We start from the raw sequence: 25,115 nt of genomic DNA on the forward strand, positions 1-25,115 counted from the left end.
CCTCTGGTCAGCCTCTTCAGGTGGGAGCTCGGCACTCTGGAAGCCCTCCACCTAGCTTTTTGTCAGCCGTCAACCACTGGTGTCTGGAAGAGTCCTCCACCCACCCACCAGTTCCTCCCCCAGTACCCCTGGCCATTGTACTCATCCTTCACTGCCCACCTTGGATGACCTTCATTGACCTTGCCTACTACCAACAGTTTGCACCTAATTGACTGCACTGTCCAATCATTTATTTATCCACATAGTAACTGTATAGCCTGCTCTGGGCCAGCCATAATGCTGACACTAGACTCGGTGGGCAGTCAGAGCCCTCAGTCTGCTGGGGCAGGCCAGTCAACAGCAGCGGCACAGAGGGCAGTGATAGAGAGCTGGGGAGGAAGGAAGCCAGCAGTTGTACCCTGGCGGGGGGAGGTGGCAGCCTTTTCCCTACTTCCCTCCCAACCAAACACTTTGCTTCTTAGGGCAAGGACCACCCTGTCTCATTGATCACTTGTCCTGTGCCTATCTCAGGGGAGGCAACAGACAGGGACTCATGTTTGGAGATCTTCCCTTGGATGGACTTGCTCTTGGCTGCTCACCTTTCCGTACAAGCCCCACAAGGCCAAAGCCCTTCATGGCTAGCAGAAGGAGCAGGGGTTATGGAGTTGGAAGCTCTTGGTTGGAACTGTAACTGCCAGTAACTTGATGTGTGACTTTGGACACTTCCCTTGGCCTCTCTGAGCCTCACTTTTTTTTTGAAAGACAAAGGAGGATAATAACACCTTGCTATCTCACAGGGTTGCTGCAAAGATCGAACGAGATAACTAGTGGATGCAACAGGGACAGGAAGGCCTGGCACCCAGTAGGTGGGCAGGGCGTAACTGTTCATTCACCCGCCTCCCTGGGCTCCCCACACTGCAGAAAACCAGAGACAAGTCAGCAGCACAGTGGAGCTTTCCATGGGAGACAGAGCATTTAATGAGAGCAAGAGCTGGACAGTGTGGTCAGGAATCGTCCCACCCAAGGAACCAGACACATACTCAGTCCTTGATGGGGTTTCCTGAGGCTCTCATACTTTCTCCTGCCCTGGAAAATGCCATCCAGGAGCTCATCTCTTTGCTGCTGCCTCTCTTCCAGAGAAGCACAAGAGGGAAATAAGATGGACTTGTGGGGGACTTGTCTCTCGTGTCTGTCTCTTACAGGGGAGTTCTGAAGATTCCCACAGCCACTCTGGAGTTGTTGCCCCACTTTGGGGTCTTTGTCCAAGTAACTTCAAGTAGATTGGCCCACGGGCAGGGGTTGTTTGCTGAGAGATCACCAAGCACTGCTCATTCTCAACGATCCTCTGTTGTCACCAGCCATGGCTGTGAAGGCCAGTCAACGCAGGGAAGATTTTCCCCAGAGGAGTTCAAACGCTGGCATGAAAGACTCTGAAGTGGCATAGCCAGTGGAAGTTAACAGCTGTGTCCACTCTGGGCCTCAGGCGAGGGAGGACCTAGATGGCCCACTGTGGCCCCCAGAGCGCCATCACTGCCCATACTTGGAGTGTGGAGTGTGATCCTAGCTATCTGGGGATGGCAGGGGAAGCATCTCCCAGAAAAGATGACTTGCCTGGGAGAAAAGGGGGACCCCAGAGGGTGCCAGCCAGGGCGTCTTGGTAAATGTTGGCCCAGAAAACAGGGGACCAAGGAGTTAAAGGAGGCTCACTGGAGAGGTGGGACAGGGGGCCAGTCGATTTAAACAGAACTAAGTGATGAAGGGAGTAGGTCGGCCTGTGGTGCACTGTGGGTGGGAAGCCAGGTGTCATCCTGGAGTTGGCAACTCAGATTCCTCATCCTTTGGTTGTGGCCACAGGAGGAGTTCCCAGAGGCTTCAGGAGGCTCTGATTCCCACTCTCACTCCAGCAGTGGGAGGCTGCTCAAGACCAGGCATTCCATCCCCGGCTGGGGTGTCCCTTCCAGAGTGACAGAGATGATCTGAGGCTGCTCAAGGTGAGCTGGAAGGGACATGGGCACTGGTAGGTGGTTGTCTTAGCTGTCAGCCAGGGGATCTGATTCCCATTTAAACTACCTAGGACGAAGCGAGTGAAAACCAGAGCCCCGTGTGGGGGATGCCTGAGGCAGAGCGGGTACCGGAGCCTGCATCCCGATTCCTCGGCTACCTGGCCTCCCTCACAGAGATAATGGCAAGGCTTGGGAAAGATGGGTCCAGCAGCCCACTGAGGGGTTCCCTTCATTTCCGAGCCTGCCCTCCAGCTGCCCATGACCATCTCTGCATCTGGGCCTGGAGGAAGAGGTGGCCCATTGGCTGGATTTTGGGGGTGTGTGAACATCGTTGGGTCATTTTGGGGTGTGAACCCCAAAACTCTCTACAAAGTGTGCCAGAAGGTTCGGTAGTCCTGAGGAGGGTAAGGGCTGTGTGCATGGTCTTGTGGCTCTTCCTAAGTCTCAATATGTGTCACATTAGCCCAGTCAGGGAAATGATCCAAGTCAAATATGGCCCGTCCCCAGGTGTTGACAGCCAAAAACACACAGAAGACTCCAATTATGTTCATTATGACTCCTGTTTTCACCTGGAAAAGAGAAAGTATCAGAGTCAGCACCCTGAGGCCTGCTGGGAACTAGCGTTCTCAGAGACGAGGACAAAGGGTTGGCTCACTGGGCCTCGATGTCCCTGTGCCATGCTCTGTCCCTGGCTAGGTGTCCCCAACCCCAGGACAGCGTGACTTCATGTCCCCCAGGTATCCTCAGTGCTCAAGGCATCCCTGGGAAGTAGGCAGAATGGATGGGTTCTCTATGCCCGTGAGCATTTGGAAAATGACCTCAGAGAGGTGACAGGAGGCAACAGCTTAGGCCATTCAGGGAAACGGTGACACAGCCCAGTGTGTGAGCCCAGGTTCATTGCTCACCCCAGTGCCTTAACCATCCTACAAGGACGTGCCAGCTTCCCCGTGGACCTCCTCAGGCTCTTTCTGATGCCTGCTCTGCAATCTTCCCTCATGGTCACTAACCATTGCTTCACTAGCCTGTTGTAGATATTTTACTGGGGATTGGAATCAAGTTTGCAGTCCATGGTTTCTGGGACCCACCCTTTTTATGAAAATGCTCCATGGAGTCCCCGAGATATCCAGCAGAGGCTCTGAGATAACGAACACCCAATTGGTCCCAGGTACATTTCTGGCCTCCTGGGCTCACACACTTGCCCCTTTCCCAGCCCAGAGCTGCAAAGCTGCCCTTCTCCCAGCAAAGGTGACAGAGCCAATGAAGAGTTCTTCCTCTGACTACATTTGTTTCCAAGGCATCGTCTACTCCCAGGCAGTGGTCTCCCTCCTCCTCTCCCTGCTTCTACCTCTTCAGACACCCCTACGAATCTCTGTGACTGTCATTAGCATCCCCCTGCTGCCTAAGCCTGCCCTGCCTATCTTCATGGTTCTTGCTAATTTGTCAAGTTCATCCTTGGCCATGTGAGTCCCTCAGCCCCACCTTCACCCCTTCCAAGGACTCCCCTGGTGCCTGCACAGGCTTCTCCAGGTGGGAGAGTCTATAACCCACCTCAGAGAAAGAACAGTGTGTGAGGTTTGAGATCATCCTAAAAAAAGAAGAAAAGCTGCATTATAAATGTCAACAATGGCCGCGGGGCTGGATGTTCCGTGGTATTCCCAAGTCATATGACATCGTTTTGAAACTCTGTCATTCACAAATGGGGCTCCCTTACGACAACAGCATTATAGTCCGACGGGAGTAAATAAAAACAGCTGTGTTACCATGTCAGCAACCTTGAGGTGCCCGTAGGTGAACACGATGGCATTCGGAGGGGTGGCCACAGGCAACATGAAGGCAAAGGAGGCACTCAGGGTACAGGGCAGCATGACGTACAGCGGATTGAGGCCGATGGAGCGAGACTGCGGAAAAACACAGCACTGCAACATCACCATACAGAACACAGAAGCTCTTGGGGACGTGATTCTGAAAAGGATTCTCTGAATGTGCCGGGTACGTTTGAACCTCTGTGCCTCTGTCTTGGTTCCTCTCCCTTTTGCCACGTCTCTGGCAGATAATTCCACCTACGGAACACTGAAGGCTGAGCTCAGAGGCTACCTGCCCTGGAAGGCCTTACCCCCTCAATTCATTCAACATGTATTTCCTGGGCACCTACTATGTGCCAGAGACCATGCTGAGTACTTTAGACTGTGCTCAACCTCACAGTGCCACGTGCACATGTCTGTCTGTCCTGCCACAGACTGAGAGAGCCTAGAGGCCAGGGACCACATCTTCTCTCCTGCATATAAATCTGTGGATGTGTGTGTTTTTCTACATGCGTGGAGTCATTTTGCACATGGAATTTGGTAGCCACCTTTTAAATTCTACACTTTAAAATTTAGCCACATCTAACAGCACCTATCAGAGAGTAGGCACTCATGAACTATTTGCTGAGTGCATGAATGAATGATGTCATTCCTAAAATCTATCAAATCAACCATGTATCATGCAGATTTACATGTGCATGAGGGCAGACACATGCAAGCATGTTTGTTGCAACAATGTAATGGCAAAATACAGGAAGCCAATTCAATGGTCATTAATAGCAGGATGGTTAAATATGATACATACAAATGATGGAATAATATACAGCTGTAAAGAATTGGATAATTCTTTACTAATAAGGAAAGATCTCCAAGACCTACGGTTGGATTTTTTTAAAATTAGGATGTATGGCCAGGTGCGGTGGCTCACACCTGTAATCCCAGCACTTTGGGAGGCCGAGGCAGGCGGATGACCTGAGGTCAGGAGTTCGAGACCAGCCTGACCAATGTGGTGAAACCCCATCTCTACTAAAAATACAAAAATTATCTGGGCAAGGTGTAATCCCAGCTACTTGGGAGGCTGAGGCAGGAGAATTGCTTGAACCCGGGAGGTGGAGGTTGCAGTGAGCCGAGATCACACCACTGCACTCCAGCCTGGGTGACGAGTGAAACTCTGTCTCAAAAAAGAAATTAAGATGTGTAATGACTATAGAATGATACCCTTTATTTAAAAAAAATGTGTGTGTGTGTGTGTAAAATATCCAGAAAGATACCTGAGAAATTAATAACAGAGGTCATCTCTAGGGAGGAGGCTAGAGGATTAAGGTCTGTATACATCTTTGCATTATTAGACATTTTTAGCCATATACCATCTGCAATTTAAAAAAAACTATGCTATGAGCATGTTCCCATTTTATTACTCTTTGAAACTGTGATTTTTAATGGCCTGATAGTGTCATATTATATGAATATATGATAATTTATTTCAGCAAACCCCCTGTTACTATGTATATATTTGTATAATAATTCTGTCACACATCATCATAACATATGTTGGTAGGCATCTCTGATTATTTTCCTAAGATATATTCCCAGACATCAAATTGCTGAGTCAAGGCATCTGAGCAGGTTTAATGTTATGGTTTCTGTCGGTAAACAGCCCTCTGAAATGACTGCACCAACTCCCACGCCCCCTGGGAATCACTGAGGGGTCCCAGGCAGGGGCGCAGCTCTTCCCTGGCGCCTCTCCCCCACCAGCCTCATTTTCCTGGCTGTGGGTACCTCAAGGTGTCTGCACCTCACACTCCTCTGCAGCCCAGCTCAATGACCATCACCTTTTCCTTTCGCACAGGTGGGCGTGAGACAAGAGTGTGATGGGCCTTGGAGATAATGGGGGGGATATTTTACTTGGGGTTCCTGATTCTAGAAAAGCTTGTTTTCAAAGAGCCCGTTAGGGCTTGCATTTTCCTGGTTGGGACCCTCAGTGCTCCCAGTTAGGGCTGGAGATGACAAAGCCAGGGCCTGTGCTAGGAGAGAGGAAGCATCACCACCACGTGCCCAGTATCAAAAGGTGCTCCTCCTACTGGGCGTCTATTTGGACAGTCTGCTTAGGAGAAGAGGAGACAGGCCACTTTGCTATTTTGAACACTTTCACCTCCTTGCTATGTTTAACACTTTCATCTTCACTTGGAAGAGAAAAAAACCACTTAGGTTTGCTTTTTATACATGAAGACGCCCAGGCAGCCGAATGGAAATTCACCACCTTCAATCCAGTGTTCAGGCCCTCTGTAAATCTGTCTCCCAATTCCAGAATAATGACAGCCTCTCCCATGCTCATTTTGCAGTCTACAGAGGCTTTTCACAGCCCTCATCTTACTTGGCCATCAGCACAGCTCTTGGAGGAAAGAACTGAAGGGCCATGTTCAGAGATCCCTCATCTTGAACTCGGGTCTTCTGACTGCGAGACCAGGGATCTTTCCATACTACCCTGAAGCTGGTACGTCTTTGCAATGGATGACAGAAGGAAATGCAAACAAACAAACAAACAAAAAAACCATAGCCACTGATTTTCCTGTAAGCTCTGCTTTCTTCTCAATCCCATCTCAAAAACATGCTTGTCCACAGAACAGAATGCTTTAGCCTGGCACTCAGCAGCTTTTCCCACAAACAACAGCTACCTCTCTCAACTCCCCGGGATCCTTTATCCCTGTGCTCACCAAGCAAGGCTTCCAGGACTCCTCAGTCATGTGCACCATTGCCTTTACTTGCGCTGCTCCATCTTCCCAGAATTCTCTCTCCCTTCCTACCTACTCCCAAGGCCCCACTCCTCCAAGGCCTCTTCCTGGGGTTTCCAGCCAGTGGTGCTCCTGGTCTGCGGTCCTCCTGCACACCTGTGCTACATGCTCAGCGACCACGGCACTGGCCTGCTCCTCCTTAGCCCAAGTCCTGTCTCACCAGCTTGAAAAATAATCCAATTCGATTTATAAAATAAACTTGAGCACTTGGTCCATGGTTGGTGCTTTGGTCAGCACGAGGGGTACAAAGAGGAGTGGCAAAGCAGCGGAGGCCTCAGGGGCAGAGGCATCCAGGGTCCACAAATCCACGTCACAGTCAGACCTGGGTCTTCAAAGCCTGGTCTGACTCTGGCCTGGATATCGCTGCCTCGTCAGGGACCCACAACATGGCCATGTGTTCCTGTGAAATGGAAGGGCCCCTCCCCACCATCGGGTTACTTACCATGGAGGCAAAGATGGGCAGGAACAAGGTGGTGGTGGCCACGTTGCTTGTGCTCTCAGTAAACACGGCAACAAGCAAGGACAAGATCAAGGTGATGGCTGCCGGCGACACTGTGTGCAAGGGCTCCATCTGCTTCCCCATCCACACGGACAGCCCCGAGGCCTGGGAAGCACCAGGAGGGCAGTCATCTCAGGGCTCCCAGCTTGCAGTTCCTTCAGGGCCAGAGCAAACTTGGCCCATCCTCCCCTCCCGACCCTCTCTCTCTACACCTCATAGGTGACCTCATCCATTCCCACCATTTTCACCCCCGTCCTCACTCTGCTGTCTCCTAAATCTGTATTTCCAGCCAGCTGGCCTGCTATGTGGATTTACATACCCATACGCCTTCTGGAAATGTCTACCCAGATGTCCCAAGAGCACAATAGACTCAACATGCTCCACCCTGCATTCATCCTCCATAGCCCAGAATCTGCTTCTCTCTCTGGGCCTCCCAGTTTGGTGAGTGGACCCACTGTCCACCAGCCATCCAGCCCAGTAGGCTGGGAGTCACGCTGCCGGTCTCTGTTCCCCTCCTTCCTTATACCCAGTCAGTCACCAAGTCACCCAAACGTCTCCCATCCATCTCCTCCTCTTCAGTCCTCCACAGTTTTGGAAGCTCAGGAGAATGATTTCGACCAGAAATTGAGGGTTTAGATTTAGGGCTTTGGGCTGAGAAGAGATTGTCCAGGGAGAGAATGAAGTGTAAAAAGAGGAGAGACCAAGGACAGAGGCTGGGCAGACACTCCTGTCTCAGGGAGAACAGAGGAGAAGTCAGCAACGAAGCCTGAGCAGGAATAGTCTGAGTCCGAAGTAAAGCCGGAGACTGTGCTGAGCTGGGGGCCAGAGGAGGAGAGAATGTCCACAGAGTCCAAAGTTCTGAGCCTGAGTGAGATGTAGGCTGCAGAGTCTCAGCTAGTTCTCCTCCAAGCCCTGCCCAGCCCAGGCCCCCACTCCAGACATCAGAGTGATTTCCTCACGTGCAGATCTGACCAACTCACCCCCTGGCCTCAGTCCTTCAGTGGCTGGCTACTGCCTTCACCATCAAGTCCACACCCCCCTATCTTGGGGCCCTCAGAGAAGTGGCTTCTGGTAGACTCACCAGCCTCATCTTCTACTTCTCCGCAGCTAAATACCTCACATTTTTCCCTTGCTTGTGTGCTACTTCCTGAAATGCCCTTTCATATACGTGCCCCTCCGTAGTCTGTGAAGTCTGTCACGAACAGGGACTGTATCTCAATCTCCTCTGTAATCTCTGTGCCTGGCCCAACACTAGGGACATAATAGGAATGATGGATGGATGGATGGATGGATGGATGGATGAATGGATGATGGATCTAGAGGTGACTAGATGGATGGATTTGTTCACCTCCGCAAAAACTTAGCACCCACTAGACACCAGGCTGTGTCCTAGATATTGAAGAAACAGCAATAACAAGACCAAGTCTGTGTATTACACTCCTGGATGGCTGGGTGGGTAGACGGTTGATTGGAGGACAGCAGCAGTAAGCTGGCTCATCCCTCCCTCTGGCTCATTTCTTCCCGGGGAGGGAAAGAGGGAGGTAGAGAAAGTTATATTTTTGTGTGTTTTCTAACATGTTCCTCTCCTCCTACGCTGCTACATACTTAGCTAAAGAAAAATTTTGAAGTAGCTACCATGTTAAGTAGCCAGTAGAAGGACCAAAGGTAATAGCAAACAATATTGACAAGGACTGGAAAGAAAGATTTCCCTCAGACAAATCAAAGCAGAGATTATTATGATCAAGCCCCAGAGGGTACCTGACAGTGTCCTCTGCCTCTCTTGGCTAACCACAGTCACTCATTCACTCATTCCTGCAATCGCTCAAAGGTTACTTTCTGTCTTCCAAGCCCTATGTGTGGTGTAGAGTTCCTAGATGATAAGACAGAGTCCATGTCCTCAAGGAATGTGCGGTTATATGAAGGATGCAGGCACAGAAACACACAAGCCCAGGGATGGAAGGGTGGAGAAACGCCACCCTATTGACGAAGAAGAGGGCTCTGGGCAGCCTGTGGCTGGAGAAGTTACCTCGGATCCTTTAGCCAGAGCAAATCCGCCCCCTAGTAGCAGCACGATGCCCCAGGGCACTTTCTCCTGGGTTACCTTCCAATCCAGCAGGGGAGGTGGATAAAATGGAGTTTTCCTTTCTGGGAAGAAAAATACACACACACACACACACACACACCCCACACATACACACACACACCCCCACACCCCAGAGCAGCATTAGAAGACAAAAGAAATCTAATCAAGGGGGAATAAAGCCAGTAAGGACAATGAGGTACCATCTCCCACCTATAAATTAGCTGAAGTTTACAATAATATATACATTGCTGGCGAGGATATGGTCAAACTATTACACACACTGCCAACAGCATCATAAATTGGTACAACCTTTTGAAAAGCAATTTGGCCATACATTTTAAGGGCCATTAAGACTTTATATTCTATCACCCCAGCAATATTACTCCTAGAAGTTTATCCTAAAGAAAAAATACCCTTAAAGGAAAAGCTATATGCAAGAAAACATTAATTTATGGAAATAAAAAATTCAGAACAGCCAAAATGTTCTACAACAGGAGAATGATTACAACCCCTCAGTGCAATATAATGCCATTATTAGAGAAAATGTATTTGAAGACTAGCAATAGTGGGAAATGTTTATAGTGTAATATCAATCAAAAGTGGAAGAAGAAACCACAAAGAAATAGGATTCGAACTGTGTGTGTTCTGATTATAATGTAATATATAAGCATATTAGCAAAGACTGGGAGGAAGAGAGAAAACAAAAAATTGCCGAATGGAAGTCAGTGTTATGGAAAATTTGAAACATTTTCTGTTCCTGTTGTAATATAAATAAAATTTCAAATGTTAAATTCAAATGTTAAAAAGCAAAAAAGAGATTTTGCACTGAATAATACCACCGGCGGCTTGAAAGCCACTGTTTCCCAGGCTTTTGTAGCCAATCCTCTTGGATGTGATGGGATTTTCTCTCTCTAGGGCCCAGGGCATCCCATAGTGACCCTTTGCTTCCAGGGTTCCAGTCCTGATGACTGGGTGATCAGAACAGGAGACTTACCTTCCTCAGTCTGGCTGCGGAAGTTAAACTTGGGCTTCTGTGAAGGCACAATGAATAGCAGCATGGCCACTAAGATGGCCACAGTGGCATCGGAGACATACCTAGGTGGGCAAAAGCACAGCTCATCTGCTGCAGAGACAGTCACTCAACAAACCCATCCCAACTCTGGCATTTCTGTGTCCAAATGCTCCTGTGCAAAGAAACAGGCTCACATAGCCCTAAAAGTCAAGGCCAAGAGTGGTGGCCGGGTGCGGTGGCTCACTCTTGTAATCCCAGCACTTTGGGAGGCTGAGGCGGGCGGATCACGAGGTCAGGAGTTCAAAACCAGCCTGGCCAACGTAGTGAAACCCCGTCTCTACTAAAAATACAAAAAATTAGCCAGACATGGTGGCAGGTGCCTGTAATCCCAGCTACTCGGGAGGCTGAGGCAGGAGAATTGCTGGGAGGAGGAGGTTGCAGTGAGTTGAGATCGTGTCATTGCACTCCAGCCTGGGTGACAGTGTGAGACTCTGTCTCAAAAAAATAAAAAAATAAGAGTGGTGTGGTAGACTGAATCCTGGCTAGAAATCAAGATGCCCACAGTCTTGACCACCAACTTTGGGTGATCCTAAGCAGCCTACTTCCCCCTCTCAGCGTGCATTCTCCATAGGTGTATTTCAGGACCTCTTCTTGACCAGGTTCTCTAGAATTCTGGGTTCACCAGGGTGACCATGAGGACTTTGGTGCTGACCTAAGCCGACCTTCAAAACGAAATGGCCGTCATAGGCAGCATCTCCCTGCCCGCATCTTCTGCCTTTTCTAGGATGTATACATTTCTCATCCTTTCTTCCATGCTGACAACGTCTTAGCCAGGAGAGAAACTACATGTACCCCCTTTGCCAAGTCTCTGTCTATGAAGCTCCCTAGATGTGTGCCTTTGGAGGGATTTGACCAGATGTGAAGATGAGAAAGGGAAGATGGCAGAGCAGAGATTTGGAAACCTAGCCCAGGAAATCTCTCTCATCACAGCTGTGGCCACCCTGCCTGGCCAAGGATTTTCCGCTCAGCCTACTCAGGGAGGAGAAGATACCACAGGAACACATTTAGGGTCTTATTGTGAAGCTTGGTCAGAAAACAAAAATGAGTCATGAAACCAACAGAATGCTCTCTGAAACCAGCTCCCAAAAAAGGAGAAGGCTTGACCAAGCACGAGTGCCTGGCCCACATTCCTCTTGCCACCTGTAGCCGAGAACAGCAGCATTTAGGCACCAGTGCACTAAGCCAGCGGTGTCTTTCTTTCTTTTTTTTTTGAGACGGAGTCTCCCTATGTCGCCCAGGCTGGAGTGCAGTGGCGTGATCTCGGCTCACTGCAACCTCTGCCTCCTGGGTTCAAGTGATTCTCCTGCCTCAGCCTCCCGAGTAGCTGGGACTACAGGTGTGTGCCACCATGCCCGGCTAACTTTTTGTATTTTTAGTAGAGACAGGGTTTCACCGTGTTGGCCAGGATGGTCTCGATCTCCTGACCTCAGGTGACCCACCCACCTCAGCCTCCCAAAGTGCTGGGATTACAGGTGTGAGCCAACGTGCCTGGCCCTAAGCCAGTGATTTCTATTGAATCAAAGACTTACTTTGTCTCACCCTCCATCCAGGCGACAGTCAGCCAGCCGGGCATGAAGCCGGGGTCTCGGGAGAACCACAGGACGATCAGCAGGAGGAAGCAGATCAAGACATTGATCTCCGCAAAGGACCAGGGTCCCAGCTTCTGGTACTCCTCCTGCAGCACCTTGAGGGCAGCCTTCTCGTTTTTCTTGCTCTCTAGCCCACAGCCCCAGGACTTTTTAAAACTGGAGAATGCAAAGATGAGAGAAGGGCAGGGCAGACTGGTTGGCTCAGGTGCTGGTCAGATGGAGCCTAAATGTTCTACAGCAGAATGTAGCAAAAAGACACATAATGCTGTCCTCGCCTGCTATGGGGCCTGAAGAAAGGCCCTTCCTGCCTCTTTCCCCCTCCTGTTCTTCCATCCCAGAATGTAGTAGGGAAAATCTCTGTAGAGAGGCTAGAGGGTCTCGGCAGGTGCCCAGCCACCTGGAGACTGGCTGCTCCAGGGTCACTTGGGGGAAGGCCATAAGAAGTTCTGGAGCCTGCACAAGGTGGGAACAGGGCTCCCTCGCATGCTTCCCAAGTCTTCCTCCTTCCACCCCAGGCTGGAGCTGCCTTCGATGGTGTTGGGATGCCAACCCCCATCACCAAGGTGGCTCAGGGAGATGCAGGGAGTGAGAATGAACCCTGGCAGACAGGGCTAGTCAGGGGCAGAATGGGTCCTTGCGTTCCCTGGAGCTGCGGGTGCAGGATTAGGGATCCAGGAGACCCTGGGGTTAGCAGCAGGCATGGCTAGGGCAGGAAGGAAGCCAGCCAGGATGGGCGCCCCCATCCTAGATGGGCCCCTTGGGACCAGTGTCCATTGTCCAGGACGTCCTGCAGGGCCTCCCCTAAGGTGGTGCTGGCATGAGGAGGCAGGGAGGAGAGGAGGTTCTTGGAGGAGGTGTAGAGGGGAGCTCAGCTCTGGAGGGGGGATAACTGGGGCCACTGTGCACAGGACTAAGGCCTCAAGGTATGCTGAAGTTTCCATTCACACATTCCAGTTCCAGCCACTGTTGGTTTGAAGGGGTGGGCATGGCCAAGAGTATTGTCCTGGAGAGCCCTCCCTTGTGAGAGCCCTTCCGGGGGCCGTGAGACATAATCATAGGAGGGCAGGGGTTGACGGAATAGAAGCTCATTCCTGAAGCCAGTGCTGAATGTGAACAGCCTTGGAGAGTGTGAGGGCCAAGTGTTGGTGTGATGGTGGCTTGGCCTGGAACATAGGGACACCAGGACATCAGGTCACAGCTTTCTGGGGTGCTCAGGGGTCAGAAAAGAGGCAACACTGATGGGATCTCAGGTGTGCACAGCTGGCTAGGATCTCCCTGCTGGGCAATGGGGCAAGACTGTGTGTCCTGAGGGTCACCCGCTAGGGACACTCTCCAGACATCGGGCATGGGGATGGCTCTGCTGGTATAAGACGGGACCTCTCTGCTGTCACGCCCTTGGCTTGGTAAAGTCTGTGCTCTACCAAGCATCTATCTGCTGCCACCTGTTGTCCTAGAGACCCTGGGGCTCAGCCAGGGGCTTCAGTTTTCCAGGATAAGGGGTGACCTTGGTATTACTAGTGGCCCAGGAGTCAGAGCCTGCATTTGGTGCTGGCAGCTCATCCCCAACACCACAGTGGCTGCAGACTCTGGGGCTGCATGGAGTATGCAGTTGTCCAGTGCTGGTGCCCCACAGTGGTACCGCCAAGCCTTCAGTCTCTCATGCTGAGCAGCTTTGCTCTCATCTCTGGGTTAGTTTCATCTGGTGATGACCAGGCTGGCATGAGATGCAAGTAAATGGATCCAGTTGGCCTGTGACGGGCCTAGGTCAGGGTCAGGGGTGGGGACCACAGAGTCCTTGTGCAGCAGAACAGCCTTCGCCATGATGCACCATGGTGAACTTGGACTGAATATGCTGCAGAGCCAAGGAGAGGGGAGAGATCCTTGAGCTTTGCGTGCTTCTGCCCTGGCAGGGGTCCCAAAGAACCCTCATGGCTATTACAGGAGGTGAGCCTGGTTGGGGCAGTTAGGTATAAGCAGTAACAATATCCCATGTAGTTCTTGGTGGTCCTGGGGTGGGGTCTGGCCCCTTTGGCTAGATACAGCCTAGGAGGCCGCACTGGGCTCCTCAGCAAGACGGTTTCTCTGGATTAGGCTAGAGGCCGAGACCTTAACCTCATTCTCCATGATGGTTCAGATGAGGAACTCAAGTGAGAGCAAGAGCTGACAGTGGAGCTGCTTCCTGCCGCTGAGACAGGCGCTCCCTGGCCTCAGCTGGGAAGGTCCTTGAGGCCACAAAGGCAGGCAGGGACCACCAGGTCCTAGTTTGTGGCAGGACGTGGCCTGGGCCAGAGCGCTGTTCCCACCACTCAAACCGAATGTAAAAGCTGTCCTCTACCTTCCAGATCTGGAAGCAAAACAAAGCTCCTGTGAGCTACCCCGGCCAGCCACACTGCATGTGTCCAAACTAGAGTGGCCCGTCGGGAAGGGATGGGACTGGACTGCAGCCAAACACCCCACCACGAGCATGCTCAGAAGCCCCCTGCTGCAGACACCCTCAGGCTCCCCTGCCAGTCAATGAAAGCTGACGAAGGCCATGCCAGGCTGGGCGGACTCAGCTTAAGGTTCTTGGCTGTGAGTCTTCAGAGGCCTGACATCCGCCTCTGGCCAGACAAGAAGCTGATGGTGCCCTTGTGGCCCCAGCACCACGCTATCTCCCTCCTCTTTCTCAGTAGGCCTTGGGGTTCTAGGGCAGCCCCAGCCCCAACTAGTGCTTCTGACACCTGGTCATGCTTAGGACTGGAGGCAACTAAGTGTAGCAACCCTCAGTCTCCCCAAGAGGGGATGCCACGCAGTGGGAGCCAAAGTGCCCGGGTTCAAGTCTCAGTCCCCCTACTTCCCCGTTACACACCCGTGTGTTGACCACATAACCTCTTCATGCCTCAGTTGCCTTGTCTGTAAATTGGGAATAATAATAATAGTGCCGACCTCACAGGTTGTTGTGAAAATTAATTAAGTTTAAGAGTGCTTGTGCCAGGCGAAGTGGCTCACGTCTGTCATGCCAGCACTTTGGGAGGCCAAGGAGGGCGGATCACCTGAGGTTAGGAGTTCAAGACCAGCCTGGCCAACATGGCAAAACCCCGTCTCTACTAAAAAATACAAAAATTAGCCAGGCGTGGTGGTGGGTGCCTGTAATTCCAGCTACTTTGGAGGCTGAGGCAGGGAGGAATTGCTTGAACCAGGTGGTGGAGGTTGCAGCGAGCCGAGATCGCACCACTGCACTCCAGCCTGGGTGACACAGCAAGACTCTGTCTCAAAAAAAAAAAAAAAAAAAAAAAAAAAGAAAAGAAAAGAAAAGAAAGAAAGAAAAAGAGCGCTCGAAATCGTGTCTGGCACATGATGAGCACTCAATAAATGTCAGTCATTATTATTTCTGTTGCCCCATGAGGAGACACAGATGCTAACCTGCAGCAGGTTCAAGACCATCTCCTGAGAGACCTGTCTGATGGATGTGAGCAAATGAACAGGATTTTGACCATGGTGCAGATTCAAGAGGCAGGGCAAAAAGAGCTACTGTCCAAGCCAAGCTGGGTGGCCAGGCAGCCGTGCGAACACTTTCCCCTGCCCCGTCCACAGGCAGGACAGAGTGGGGTTTGGGCAATGATCATTAATATTGTTATTCTTATTATCATTATTATGACTGTTTTGAATATGTACAGCAACATTTTTTTTGTTTTGTTTTGAGACAGAGTCTTGCTCTGTCGCCCAGGCTGGAGTGCGGTGGCATGATCTTGGCTCACTGCAACCTCCACCTCCCAGCTTCAAGCAATTCTCCTGCCTCAGCCTCCCGAGTAGCTGGGGTTACAGGCGTGCGCCACCATGCCCCGCTAACTTTTGTATTTTTAGTAGAGATTGGGTTTCACCATGTTGTCCAGGCTGGTCTTGAGCTCCTGACCTCAGGCGATCTGCCCTCCTTGGCCTCCCAAAGTGCTGGGATTACAGGTGTAGGCTACCACGTCCGGCTAATTTTTGTATTTTTAGTAGAGACGGGGTTTCACCATGTTGGCCAGGCTGGTTACAAACTCCTGACCTCAGGTGATCTGCCCACCTCGGCCTCCTAAAATGTTGGGATTACAGGTGTGAGCCATCGCACCCGGCCTGTATAGCAACTTTTTAATGGGAGTTTTGAAAACAGTTCCTCCTTCAGAAGAAAACTTAGGAAAATTCCCTATTTTCCCCACGAAATCACAGGTTTCTGTGGGCACTTCTGCCTCTGAGCCCTGCAGTCTCTTCCCTCTGGTCACACATTCCCCTGGTTTGACTTGCCTCGAACTCCCCGTGGATGGAGGCACAGAGCACATGCACTTAACTCAGAGCTGAGCACTTTCTATCCTGGTGTGGCCTGATCACCTTTGCACCACAGATCAATTTGTGTGTTTTAGAAAAACAATAACTTTTTTTTAGCTATTTGTCAGCCACAGGTCATGGTTTCTGTCCAAATTCTGGCAGCCATCAAAGGTGACCCCTGATGAACTTGCCTGTGTGCTAGGAACAGGAAGATAAGCTTTCTAGGACCTGTACACTTCTGGGAACAGCAGAGGTATTCAGTAAATGTCTGGGTTTTGACGGATTTAGTCGTAATCACTGCTGGTTTTACTCGACTTAAACTCCCTGTGCGTTGAGGCATAGAGTATATGCGCTCAGCTCAGAGCTAAGTCACAGGTTTGCCGTGACCTGGCCTGATGGACCCACACGGCGAAGAGGAAGCTCGTCCAGCAATGTCAAACTGGCACGTGGGGACCAGCTTATCTTTAATTGCTTTAACCTGCCTGCTCTTCCTCCCTGTGCTGGGAGCTGTGCGGGGTGCCCGGCATCCGAGTGGCTCTGGACGAACTCAGAGTCACTGGAACCTGAATGCAGATACTAAAGGACAGGACTGTGATATGCCCAGGGGCCGCTCAGAGATGGAATGGGGGGCGGGGAAAAGTCAGGGAAGCAGCATTTGAACTAGCCTTGAAGGCTGAGGAGGTGGGAAGGTAGAGAATGGCATTCCAGGAAGAGGGGACCACGTGTGCACAAATCTCAGTGAGCAGCCTGGGGTCGAAGGAACAGGAGGGCAGACTAGCAGGAGACAGGGCTGGAGAAAGATCAGGGCTAGACACGAAGGACTTTGTAAACCTGCCTATTGAGTCTGAAGGCTCTTCTGCAGCTTTGAGGCATAATTAGGCATAATTAGGCTGTGAGCAGCACAAACTTACTTGAATCTCATGTAAACAAACTGGAGCCACAGCCAGGCGAACAGCAGCATTACCAGCATGTTGGGAAAGGCAAATGCAAACCAGGAGGCAAAGTTCACGAGGTTCTTGCTGTCAGGAAACAACCTACAAGAAGACACCCGCCCCCACCTCAGATGCTGAGCGGTGGGAGCCAGCCTGGCTCTGTGCGTGGGGGCGGAGCAGCAGGTGGGCCCTGAGAGGCAGGCCTGTCAGGGGGCCACATCCTCCTGAGGTCTAGCCACCAAGTCCATTGCCAAGCATTGTCCCCTAATCGAGTGGGAGCCTCAGAACATGGCCACAGCACAAGACAAGGCCGAGAAATGACCCACTGACTCTTCTGTGTGTCCAGGCCTTGCTAAGAGTCTCGTGAAAGTTATGGCCCATCCCTTCAGAAAAATACAACTTTGTGGCCGGGCGCAGTGGCTCACGCCTGTAATTCCAGGACTCTGGGAGGCCGAGGCAGGTGGGTCACAAGGTCAGGAGTTTAAGACTAGCCTGGACAACATGGTGAAACCCCGTCTCCACTAAAAATACAAAAATTAACCTGGCGTGGTGGCAGGCGCCTGTAATCCCAGCTAATAGGGAGGCTGAAGCAGGAGAATCGCTTGAACCCGGGAGGCAGAGGTTGCAGTGAGCCAAGATCGCGCCACTGCATTCCAGCCTGGGCGACAGAGCGAGACTTGTCTCAAAAAAAAAAAAAAAAAATACACCCTTTATACACAAGCATGTAATTTGGCTGATAGCTTTGGGGATCTGCAGAGACCTCAGCAATCTCACCCTGTGGGTTTCTGCATGGTCCTCCCACTTAGCAAAGCAAATCTCAAAAGCTTCCCAGAGTGGAGGCTGGAGGAGGGTCACTTCCGCCGCAGGCCCTGCCTCCCATCCCTGGGGGCGCCCCCTTTAGCTCAAGAGTGTCAAAGCAGGCACAGAGCTTTCCCCACTCAGCCCAGACAGGCTGCTCTTCCCAAAGAAAGTTGCCAGAGAACTGGAAGGATATCATTACAGAAAACACTCCCGAAATTAAAACAAACGGGTTGTTGAACCTCAAGTTTCTGCCCATCCAGGCTCCAGACCTGTCCTTTCCACCTCCCAGCTCCTGCGCCCACTGCCCTCCCCACCCCTGTCCAGGCTCCTGTCTGCAAAGGATGGCGCCACCTTAGTTTTGTTCCTGCCCACTGCAATTAGTACATACCTCAATTAGTACATTTATTTACCAGACGTGCCTGGAAGCCCCAGGCATCTTGCCACCCTCAACAGACCATGACTACCCCGCGGCAGGGCCCGGGTTTCTCTCCCTCTTGTGATCCCAGCCCCACCCAGCAGAAGGCCAGGCACAGAAATGGGGTCCTCATGGCCTGCATCCCTTTGTGGCCAAGGCTGGAAAGTTCCAAACCATCCCATGGTTCACCTGACACCTCACAAGGGGACTATAACGAAGCAGTGAGGCAGTGAATGACCCAATCCCAGCCCTTCATACCATCTGTAGACCTCGGCTATCATGGGACCATCACCATTAGCCACCAAAGGCAGTGAGCCAAGGGAGTGGTGGGGAGTCTTTTAGAGGTGTCTATTTTCTGCAAGTTTCAACCAAGGACCCAGCGTCTGGAAGTACATTGTCATCTGCCATGCCTTTAGCTCAGAGTTCAATCCACACTCCCTCTCTGAGCCAGAGTCCCTGAGCCCAGGGGAGGTGGTGGGTCTTGCGTCACAGCAGAAAGCAGACTTGGATGTTAGCTCCCCTGGCACCAGCTCCCTATCCTCTCTATGGCTTCTGTGTGAGCACAGCGGTGCCAGGACCCAGAGGCTGCATGGGGCCACATCTTTCCACCCCTGCCAGGCTCCCAGGCCAGGTCTGGCTGCCCTGAGCTCCAGGACTCTTCGGAGGAGGAGATAGCGGTGGGCAGGTCTCTCCAGCCCCAGTACCCACTTTGTTGTCCCCAGAAGGTGTGACCAAGGACTCACTCATTCATCTGGCCCAGGAGCACCACGTTGGGTCCCGTCCCGGTCAGGGTGGCGGTGCCCCCGATGGTGGCCGTGTAGCAGATGCACAGGGTCATGGCCTTACACAACCTCTTCCACTCTCGGTCCTCCCGCTGCCCCAGAGTGGGGCCTTCAAAAATCACTTGGCTCCCTGTGGTGGGCACAGCGCTGTTAGCTGAGCCGGTCATGGGGGCTGCCCACCCAGCCCCAGGTCCTGACTCTGCTGCTGACCTGAGGATCAGGAAATCCCAGCTCTGCTGATTTAGCTGCCCCACTGGGCTCCATAAGAGTTGTTGGCAGGGATGTGCCCGATTCCTCTCTGTAAGCCCCAGGACCTTGCCCTGGGTCTGGCAATCAGGCCGTCAGCCACAGACCCTGAGTCTACTGCACTGGGCTGGGGATGGTAAGGGAACATGGCAGACAGCAATGCAGATGCTGATTTGCCTTCCCTGAGCTTGGCACCTAGCAGGGAAGCAAGCATGGGACACCAAGGCCAAGACCTATGGAAGCAGAGAGCGGAAGGATTTGAGCTGCTTGAGGAGGTCAGAAAAGGCCTCCTTGAGGATGAGCAGGAGTAGCAAGGAGTGAGGGGCACCCATAAGTGCTCAAAAGATGCCCAAATGAATAATCAGGTGAACACACTGATTTCTGCAACTGATGGGAACCAAGGGTGGGACTTTGTTCAAAGCTCTATTAAAGGATTCAACTTTTATGCAATAATCCCCTTCCTAAAACTTATGACAACAGTATTTTCTATTTTTTTTTTTCTCTATGCATGTTTAAAGGAGGGCTCCAGGAAGCAGACAGGGAGAAGGAGGTGGCCAAAGCATTTGCCAGCAGAGGGAGGGGAAGTCTGCTGTTGTGGCCTGGCAGTACCCTGGCCAGGGGCTCACCTGGCAGCTCATTGGCCTTGCCCTTGTCCACCAGCTCCAGGCCGGCCTCGGTGGCTGCGCTCGTGGCTTCCATCTGCTGCAATATGGCCTCCACAATGGGCACCATCATGGCTGTGGTTGCCGTGTTACTGATCCACATGGACAGGAGGGCTGTGACGCCCATGAAGCCCAGCATCAGCCTGCAGAGGAGGGGCAGGGAGGAAAGCCAGAGAATCCCCACCCCACCCCCGTACTCTCTGGGGAGCAAGTGGGGACTGGGTCCACCCCTGCAGGGATGCACAGGTGTTGAGGCCAATTCAAGATCGGATATTGGAATAGGGATGACAGTTTTAGAGCCTCCCCTCCCTCCCTCCTTCCCTTCTTTGCTTCCTCCATTCCTCTCTCCCTCCTGCCTCTCCCACACACATGACTAATTTCTACTCTGCTTGCTTCTGGGGTTACCAAGAGGCCTCAGATCCAGTCGTGGTTCTAAGGAGCACCCCTGCCCCACCATCTAGCAGGGGAAGCCCAGTATCCAGATGGTGCCAACTCAATATGAGCTTGCCCTGGGGTGTGCTGGAATACCCCTGCATGCAGGCAGCCCCAGCGTCCCACTTCTGGCTAGAAAATTCCCACCCACCCCCAAACCCTGCCGCACCTCTCAGAAGTTCAGCAGGGCTAAGCAGAGTAGGGGTAGGGTGAGCTGGGGAGGGAGCTTGGCAAAGTGTGACTCTTCTCCCGGCTGCCACTCCGCCCCCGCCATCTCCCCTCCGCCCCCGCACATACACTTGGACCCTTCCATGCTGCAGTGGAACTATCACACAAACAGTATTCAGACAAAACCCTCCCTTTGCTTATAGCCCCTGCTCCCTTCTCTGCCGTCTGTCAGGAAGACTCCTCAGGGTCCTTCAGAGTCTGCTCAAACAACATTCTTCCTCTGGGACCGCCCTCTCAGCGTGCGCCAGGTGGGGCTGGCCTGACCCTTCTCAATCCTCCCCCCTACTCTCATCATCGCTGTGCTGGGTTCAAAGCACCTGTTTCCATGTCTGTTCTCTCCTTAGGCTGTGAGCAGGGCAGGGCCTGACTCTGCTCTGTGGCTCCACGCGCACCATCTGTCCAAGGCTAGGGACAGAAGGAGCTCGGCTACTCTCAGTGTGTGGGCCCGGCTGCAGCCAGGCTCCTCCTCAGGGCTCCTAGTTCACCTGGGGGCAGGAGCAGGGGCAGGGGTAGGAGCCTGAAGAAGGGACCTAGGAGCTGTTCTGCATCAGGACCCAAGCGGCCATCCACACAGGCAGACATTATGGACCCATAAAAACAAAGCCTGGGACCCAGGCTAGGAGGAGGGGGAGAGTTTGCATGAATGGAGTTGTCTTAGAAGATCCCCGTGCGTCCATGAGCAAATCACTTTATCCCTCTCTGCCTCCAATTCCTCATCCACAGAATGTGGGCGGTAGGAAGAATACTCAGCTCTCAGAGTTGTGGTGAGAATTAAATGAGGCAATGAATAAGCTCCTGGTATCATGCCTGCGGCCTTGTAGACACTCAATATACCCATTATGATCATGATTGATTCTGGTTATGATCATGATTATATTGACTCCATGGCTTAGCTGGAAGTGGCTAGCTAGATTGGCAGGGGAGATCTTGGAAATGGAGAGAGAAGCTGGGGTACTGAGTGATATCGGGGAAGATAAGTTAAGAAGCTTCTTTGCAGTGGGAATAGATGCTCCAGCTTGGAGAGAGGACCTTTCTGTTTCCCCATGAGCTGGGTAGTTGAGCCACTTCTGGCCTGCTTCCCCTACCCCATCAGACACAGCTTGATCCAGCCTCTATCCAATTTGTTCCCTGTGGAACCCTGCAGCTAGCTGCCTCCCCCAGGAAGCCTTCCAAGCCTGCAAGGGCTCTTGCTGACCCACCTCCTCTGGATTCAGAAGACCCTTACTTACTGCTGCTCACCATGTGCCACCACCACGCATGCATCTGGTCTCTCCAGCTAAAGCTATAACGCACCCCACCCAGCCAAGTCCAGGTAAGCCCATGGCCAGCCCTCACCAGTGGGTGGCCTGGTCTGTGCCACCCTTCACCCCCTTCCAGCCCTGGGGCTCATGCAGAGCCATGTGGCAAGAGAGGGAAGGCGTAATTACTGTGCAGGCTTGGCCCCCACCCAGAGGAGCGTGCGCAGGGCGATCCTCTTGTGCAGGTTCCAGCGCTCCACAGCCACGGCCATGATGAGGCCGCCCAGGAACAGCATGTTGGTGTCCTTCATGTACTGGACACACACCTGGAGTGCGGCATGAAGGCCCCATCAGGACTGTCCCTTGCCACACCCTAGAGCCACCCAAGTCCCCAGATGCTGACTTCAGGGACAGCTTGGAGTGGGAAGGCAGGCTTGAGTGGCGTCTCCCTGCCAGGGAGAATCCACAACTGAGGGTTTTCCGGTCACCCCCAGGCCTGTGTGGCTCACAGTGGGGACTAGAGAAAGAGACAAGGGGAGAACCAGAAAGTCACCAGGATCCCCTGGGTCTGCTCACCTGCTTGGAGTCCAGAATCTGGAAGAGTGGGAAAAGCAAGACAGGCATGAGAGAGGTGACAGCCAGAGGGATGACTTCTGTGCACCAGTAAATGGCCATGAGGATGATGATGCAGGCACACCTGACAAACTGAAGAGACAGTCCTGAGGCCTCGGCGTGTGGCATGTGGCCGCCTCACTCTCCCCACCCCCAGAACACTCCGGACGGCGGCTGGCATGGATTGTGGACACAGTGCTGATCTCAGAGGGATTCCCCTCAAAGTCATCCTGTTCCCCAGCCCTGGTCAGCACAGCTTTCCCGGGTCAGGCCAGGGATCTATCCTCAATGGATTCCTGCCCCATTCCCACCCCTCCTCCCTGCCTCCCTCCTTCCCAACTGTGTGGTTCTAGGCACGTTCTTTCATCTTCTCAAACCTTGGATCAGCTGCCTCTGAAAAGAAAAGATAAGAATAAGACAAGGAAGAAAAGGAAAAAGAAGGAGAAGGAGGAGGAAGGCATAGAAGAAAGAGAGGAAGGGGGATGGAGAAGGAAGAAAAGAAAAGAAGGGCTGTCCGAAGGGCTGCCTGGAGATGCAACTGACCTTGGCGGGCATCAGAATGACGAGTGGCAGCAGCAGGAGCGGGGTGACGAACAAGATCACGAAGGACTTGAACTTGGAGACATAGCTCAGCGCAGAGGCCATCGCGCGGGAGGGACACTGGCGGGCGAGACCAGTGAGGGGCAGCTAGAGGCGCCGCGGGCTTAAGAAGGGGCCGCAGTCCCCGGGGATTGGGGAGGGGGCGTTGACAACTCCGCCCCGCACGGGGGCGCCTCCCCGCGGCCCTGGCGCGGGGCCACCCCTCCGGGTCCGTGGGACGCGCCTGCCCCCAATTCTGCCACCCGGCGGCGGTGGGAGGCGTCTTTGGACTCCAACGCTTCGGGCCAGCCCTCTAGGGGCAGGCTGGGCCCTAGTATCTCGCGCTCTCCAAGCGTCTCCTGCGCTGCCCGGGCAGAGGTGCGTCCCGGGGTTGCCAAGCGGGGCGTGTTTTGGTCACTGGTGCTGCCCGCTTTGGCGTGAGGCGCCCTCCCGCGTCCGCACCTGCTCTTTCCTGGGCTCTGAAGGGTCCCGGATGAAAATCTCCGCAGGCCTCTGGGTCTCTCAGGTCTATCTCCCCGATCTCCCTCTCCTTTCCACCTCCTTACTTCCGCCCCTACCGTGTCTCTCCGAGAGGTGTCCCCCGACGCCCAGCGCCCTCCGCACCGGGGGCCTCACTTCCCGGTCCCCGCTGGCTTCCTCGCCACGTCCGCCCCACTGTAGGTGCAGGACCCTTTTTCCCCGCTCGCACTCTCCCGCCCGGAGCTCCTGGGCGATCGCACAGGGAAGCGAGGCCACTGTCCTCCGCGGTTCCAGGGGCTCTCGCGCTCCAGTGGACACTGCGCCCCGCAGACGCCCGGCGGGCAGATGCGGACGCGCGTCTTGGAGGGGCCCCACCGAGCCCCAGCAGCCGCAGCTGCCCGCCCGACCCAGGTCAGAGGGAAACGGAGGTCTAGAGAGGAAGGGACACAACTAAGGCGACACTGAGACAGTCGCCCATGTATTCATTCAGCCCGCCAGGCAACAGACAGGTACCGAGCACCTCTTCTCCGCGAGGCCCCGTTTTGGGCACTGGAGACACACGGGTGCAAAGACATCCCCACCTCTGTGATTTTCTTCTTTCCTCTCTTCTGCCTGCCTCTCATTCTGCAGCTTCCTTTCGGGGAGTCTCATCCATGCTGGTGGCTTAACCACAGCCTGCTCCTTAGTGATTACCGTCCTCTGCCTTCAACCCAGCCACAATGCCAGAGTCCCAGATTTCCGTATGTCCAACCTTCCACAGACTGGACGTGTCTCGGGCCCGAAAATTCAACACATCCTGAATCAAGCTCATGAGTTCTTTCCTGTGACCTGCGCCCAAGGGCATGCATTCTCTCAATTCCCCTCCTGCAATTGCCTCCCTCCTGTCCTCTTCCCTTGGTAGCTCTCATTCATGTAGCCCTGGGTTTTCCCGCCTTTCCTCTTGTCCCCAGGGCACTTAGCACAATTTGTACCTCTTATATTTATTGGTGTAATTTTCACTTTTTACTTTTTATTTTTTAAGTGTTATTTCACTTTTAATTGACAAATTATTGTCTATATTTATGGGGTACCATATGATTTTTCAATGTGTGTATAATTGTGCCATGTTCAAATCAGGCTAATGACCATATTTATCACTCAAATATTTATCATTTCTCTTGTTTTTGTTTTTTGTTTGTTTGAGACAAAGTTTTGCTCTTGTCGCCCAGGCTTGAGTGCAGTGGTGCAATCTCGGCTCACTGCAACTCCTGCCACCCAGTTTCAAGCGAATCTCCTGCCTCACCCTCCCAAGTAGCTGGAATTATAGGTGTGCACCACCACGCCCGGCTAATTTTTTGTATTTTTAGTAGAAACGGGGTTTCACCATGTTAGCCAGGCTGGTCTCGAACTCCTGACCTCAGGTGATCCGCCCACCTTGGTCTCCCAAAGTGCTGGGATTACAGGCATGAGCCACCACGTCTGGCCCAAGTATTTGTCATTTCTTTGTGGTGAGAACATTTAAAATATCTTGTAGCTATTTAAAAATATATGATACATTATTATGATGTAATTTCCATTTACTGTCTGTTTTATTCATCACCACGTGTCCAGTTAGTGCCTTTCTCA

The 25,115-nt window shown here is 52.6% G+C and overlaps 1 protein-coding gene across 7 annotated transcripts; it reads right to left on the reverse strand.

The window, feature by feature from the left end:
• Positions 1-309: 309 nt before the first annotated feature.
• LOC100597252 (solute carrier family 13 member 5) lies at positions 310-23,597 on the reverse strand. 7 transcript variants are annotated; one of them, XM_030799815.1, is made up of 13 exons: positions 23,493-23,597; positions 22,995-23,111; positions 22,416-22,544; positions 22,029-22,165; positions 19,906-20,084; positions 18,995-19,163; positions 17,015-17,137; positions 11,760-11,975; positions 10,153-10,253; positions 9,102-9,220; positions 7,019-7,180; positions 3,743-3,880; positions 310-2,551 (listed from the first exon to the last, which is right to left on the reverse strand). In XM_030799815.1, the coding sequence occupies exons 2-13, from the start codon at positions 23,094-23,096 to the stop codon at positions 2,420-2,422; spliced, it is 1,707 nt and encodes a 568-aa protein (XP_030655675.1). In that variant the 5' UTR covers positions 23,097-23,111; positions 23,493-23,597; the 3' UTR covers positions 310-2,419. The 7 variants fall into 7 exon arrangements, with proteins under 7 accessions (XP_030655675.1, XP_030655674.1, XP_030655676.1 ...); XM_030799814.1 differs by lacking the exon at positions 23,493-23,597 and having other exon boundaries at positions 22,995-23,243; XM_030799816.1 differs by lacking the exon at positions 23,493-23,597 and having other exon boundaries at positions 22,416-22,433; positions 22,995-23,242.
• Positions 23,598-25,115: the final 1,518 nt, after the last annotated feature.

The sequence above is a fragment of the Nomascus leucogenys genome, chromosome 19 (genome assembly GCF_006542625.1).
Source record: "Nomascus leucogenys isolate Asia chromosome 19, Asia_NLE_v1, whole genome shotgun sequence".
Taxonomy (NCBI): domain Eukaryota; kingdom Metazoa; phylum Chordata; class Mammalia; order Primates; family Hylobatidae; genus Nomascus; species Nomascus leucogenys.

Bases quoted from the DNA above. Each gene is read 5' to 3' on its own strand.
- LOC100597252 (XM_030799815.1), bottom strand. From the start codon at position 23,096: ATGGCCTCTGCGCTGAGCTATGTCTCCAAGTTCAAGTCCTTCGTGATC. The intron at 7,181-9,101 runs GTAACTTCTCCA...GGTGCTTCCCAG, and splicing joins CTCTGGCTAAAGGATCCGAG to GCCTCGGGGCTGTCCGTGTG. The intron at 3,881-7,018 runs GTAAGTAACCCG...GTTTTTCCGCAG, and splicing joins TGCCCATCTTTGCCTCCATG to TCTCGCTCCATCGGCCTCAA.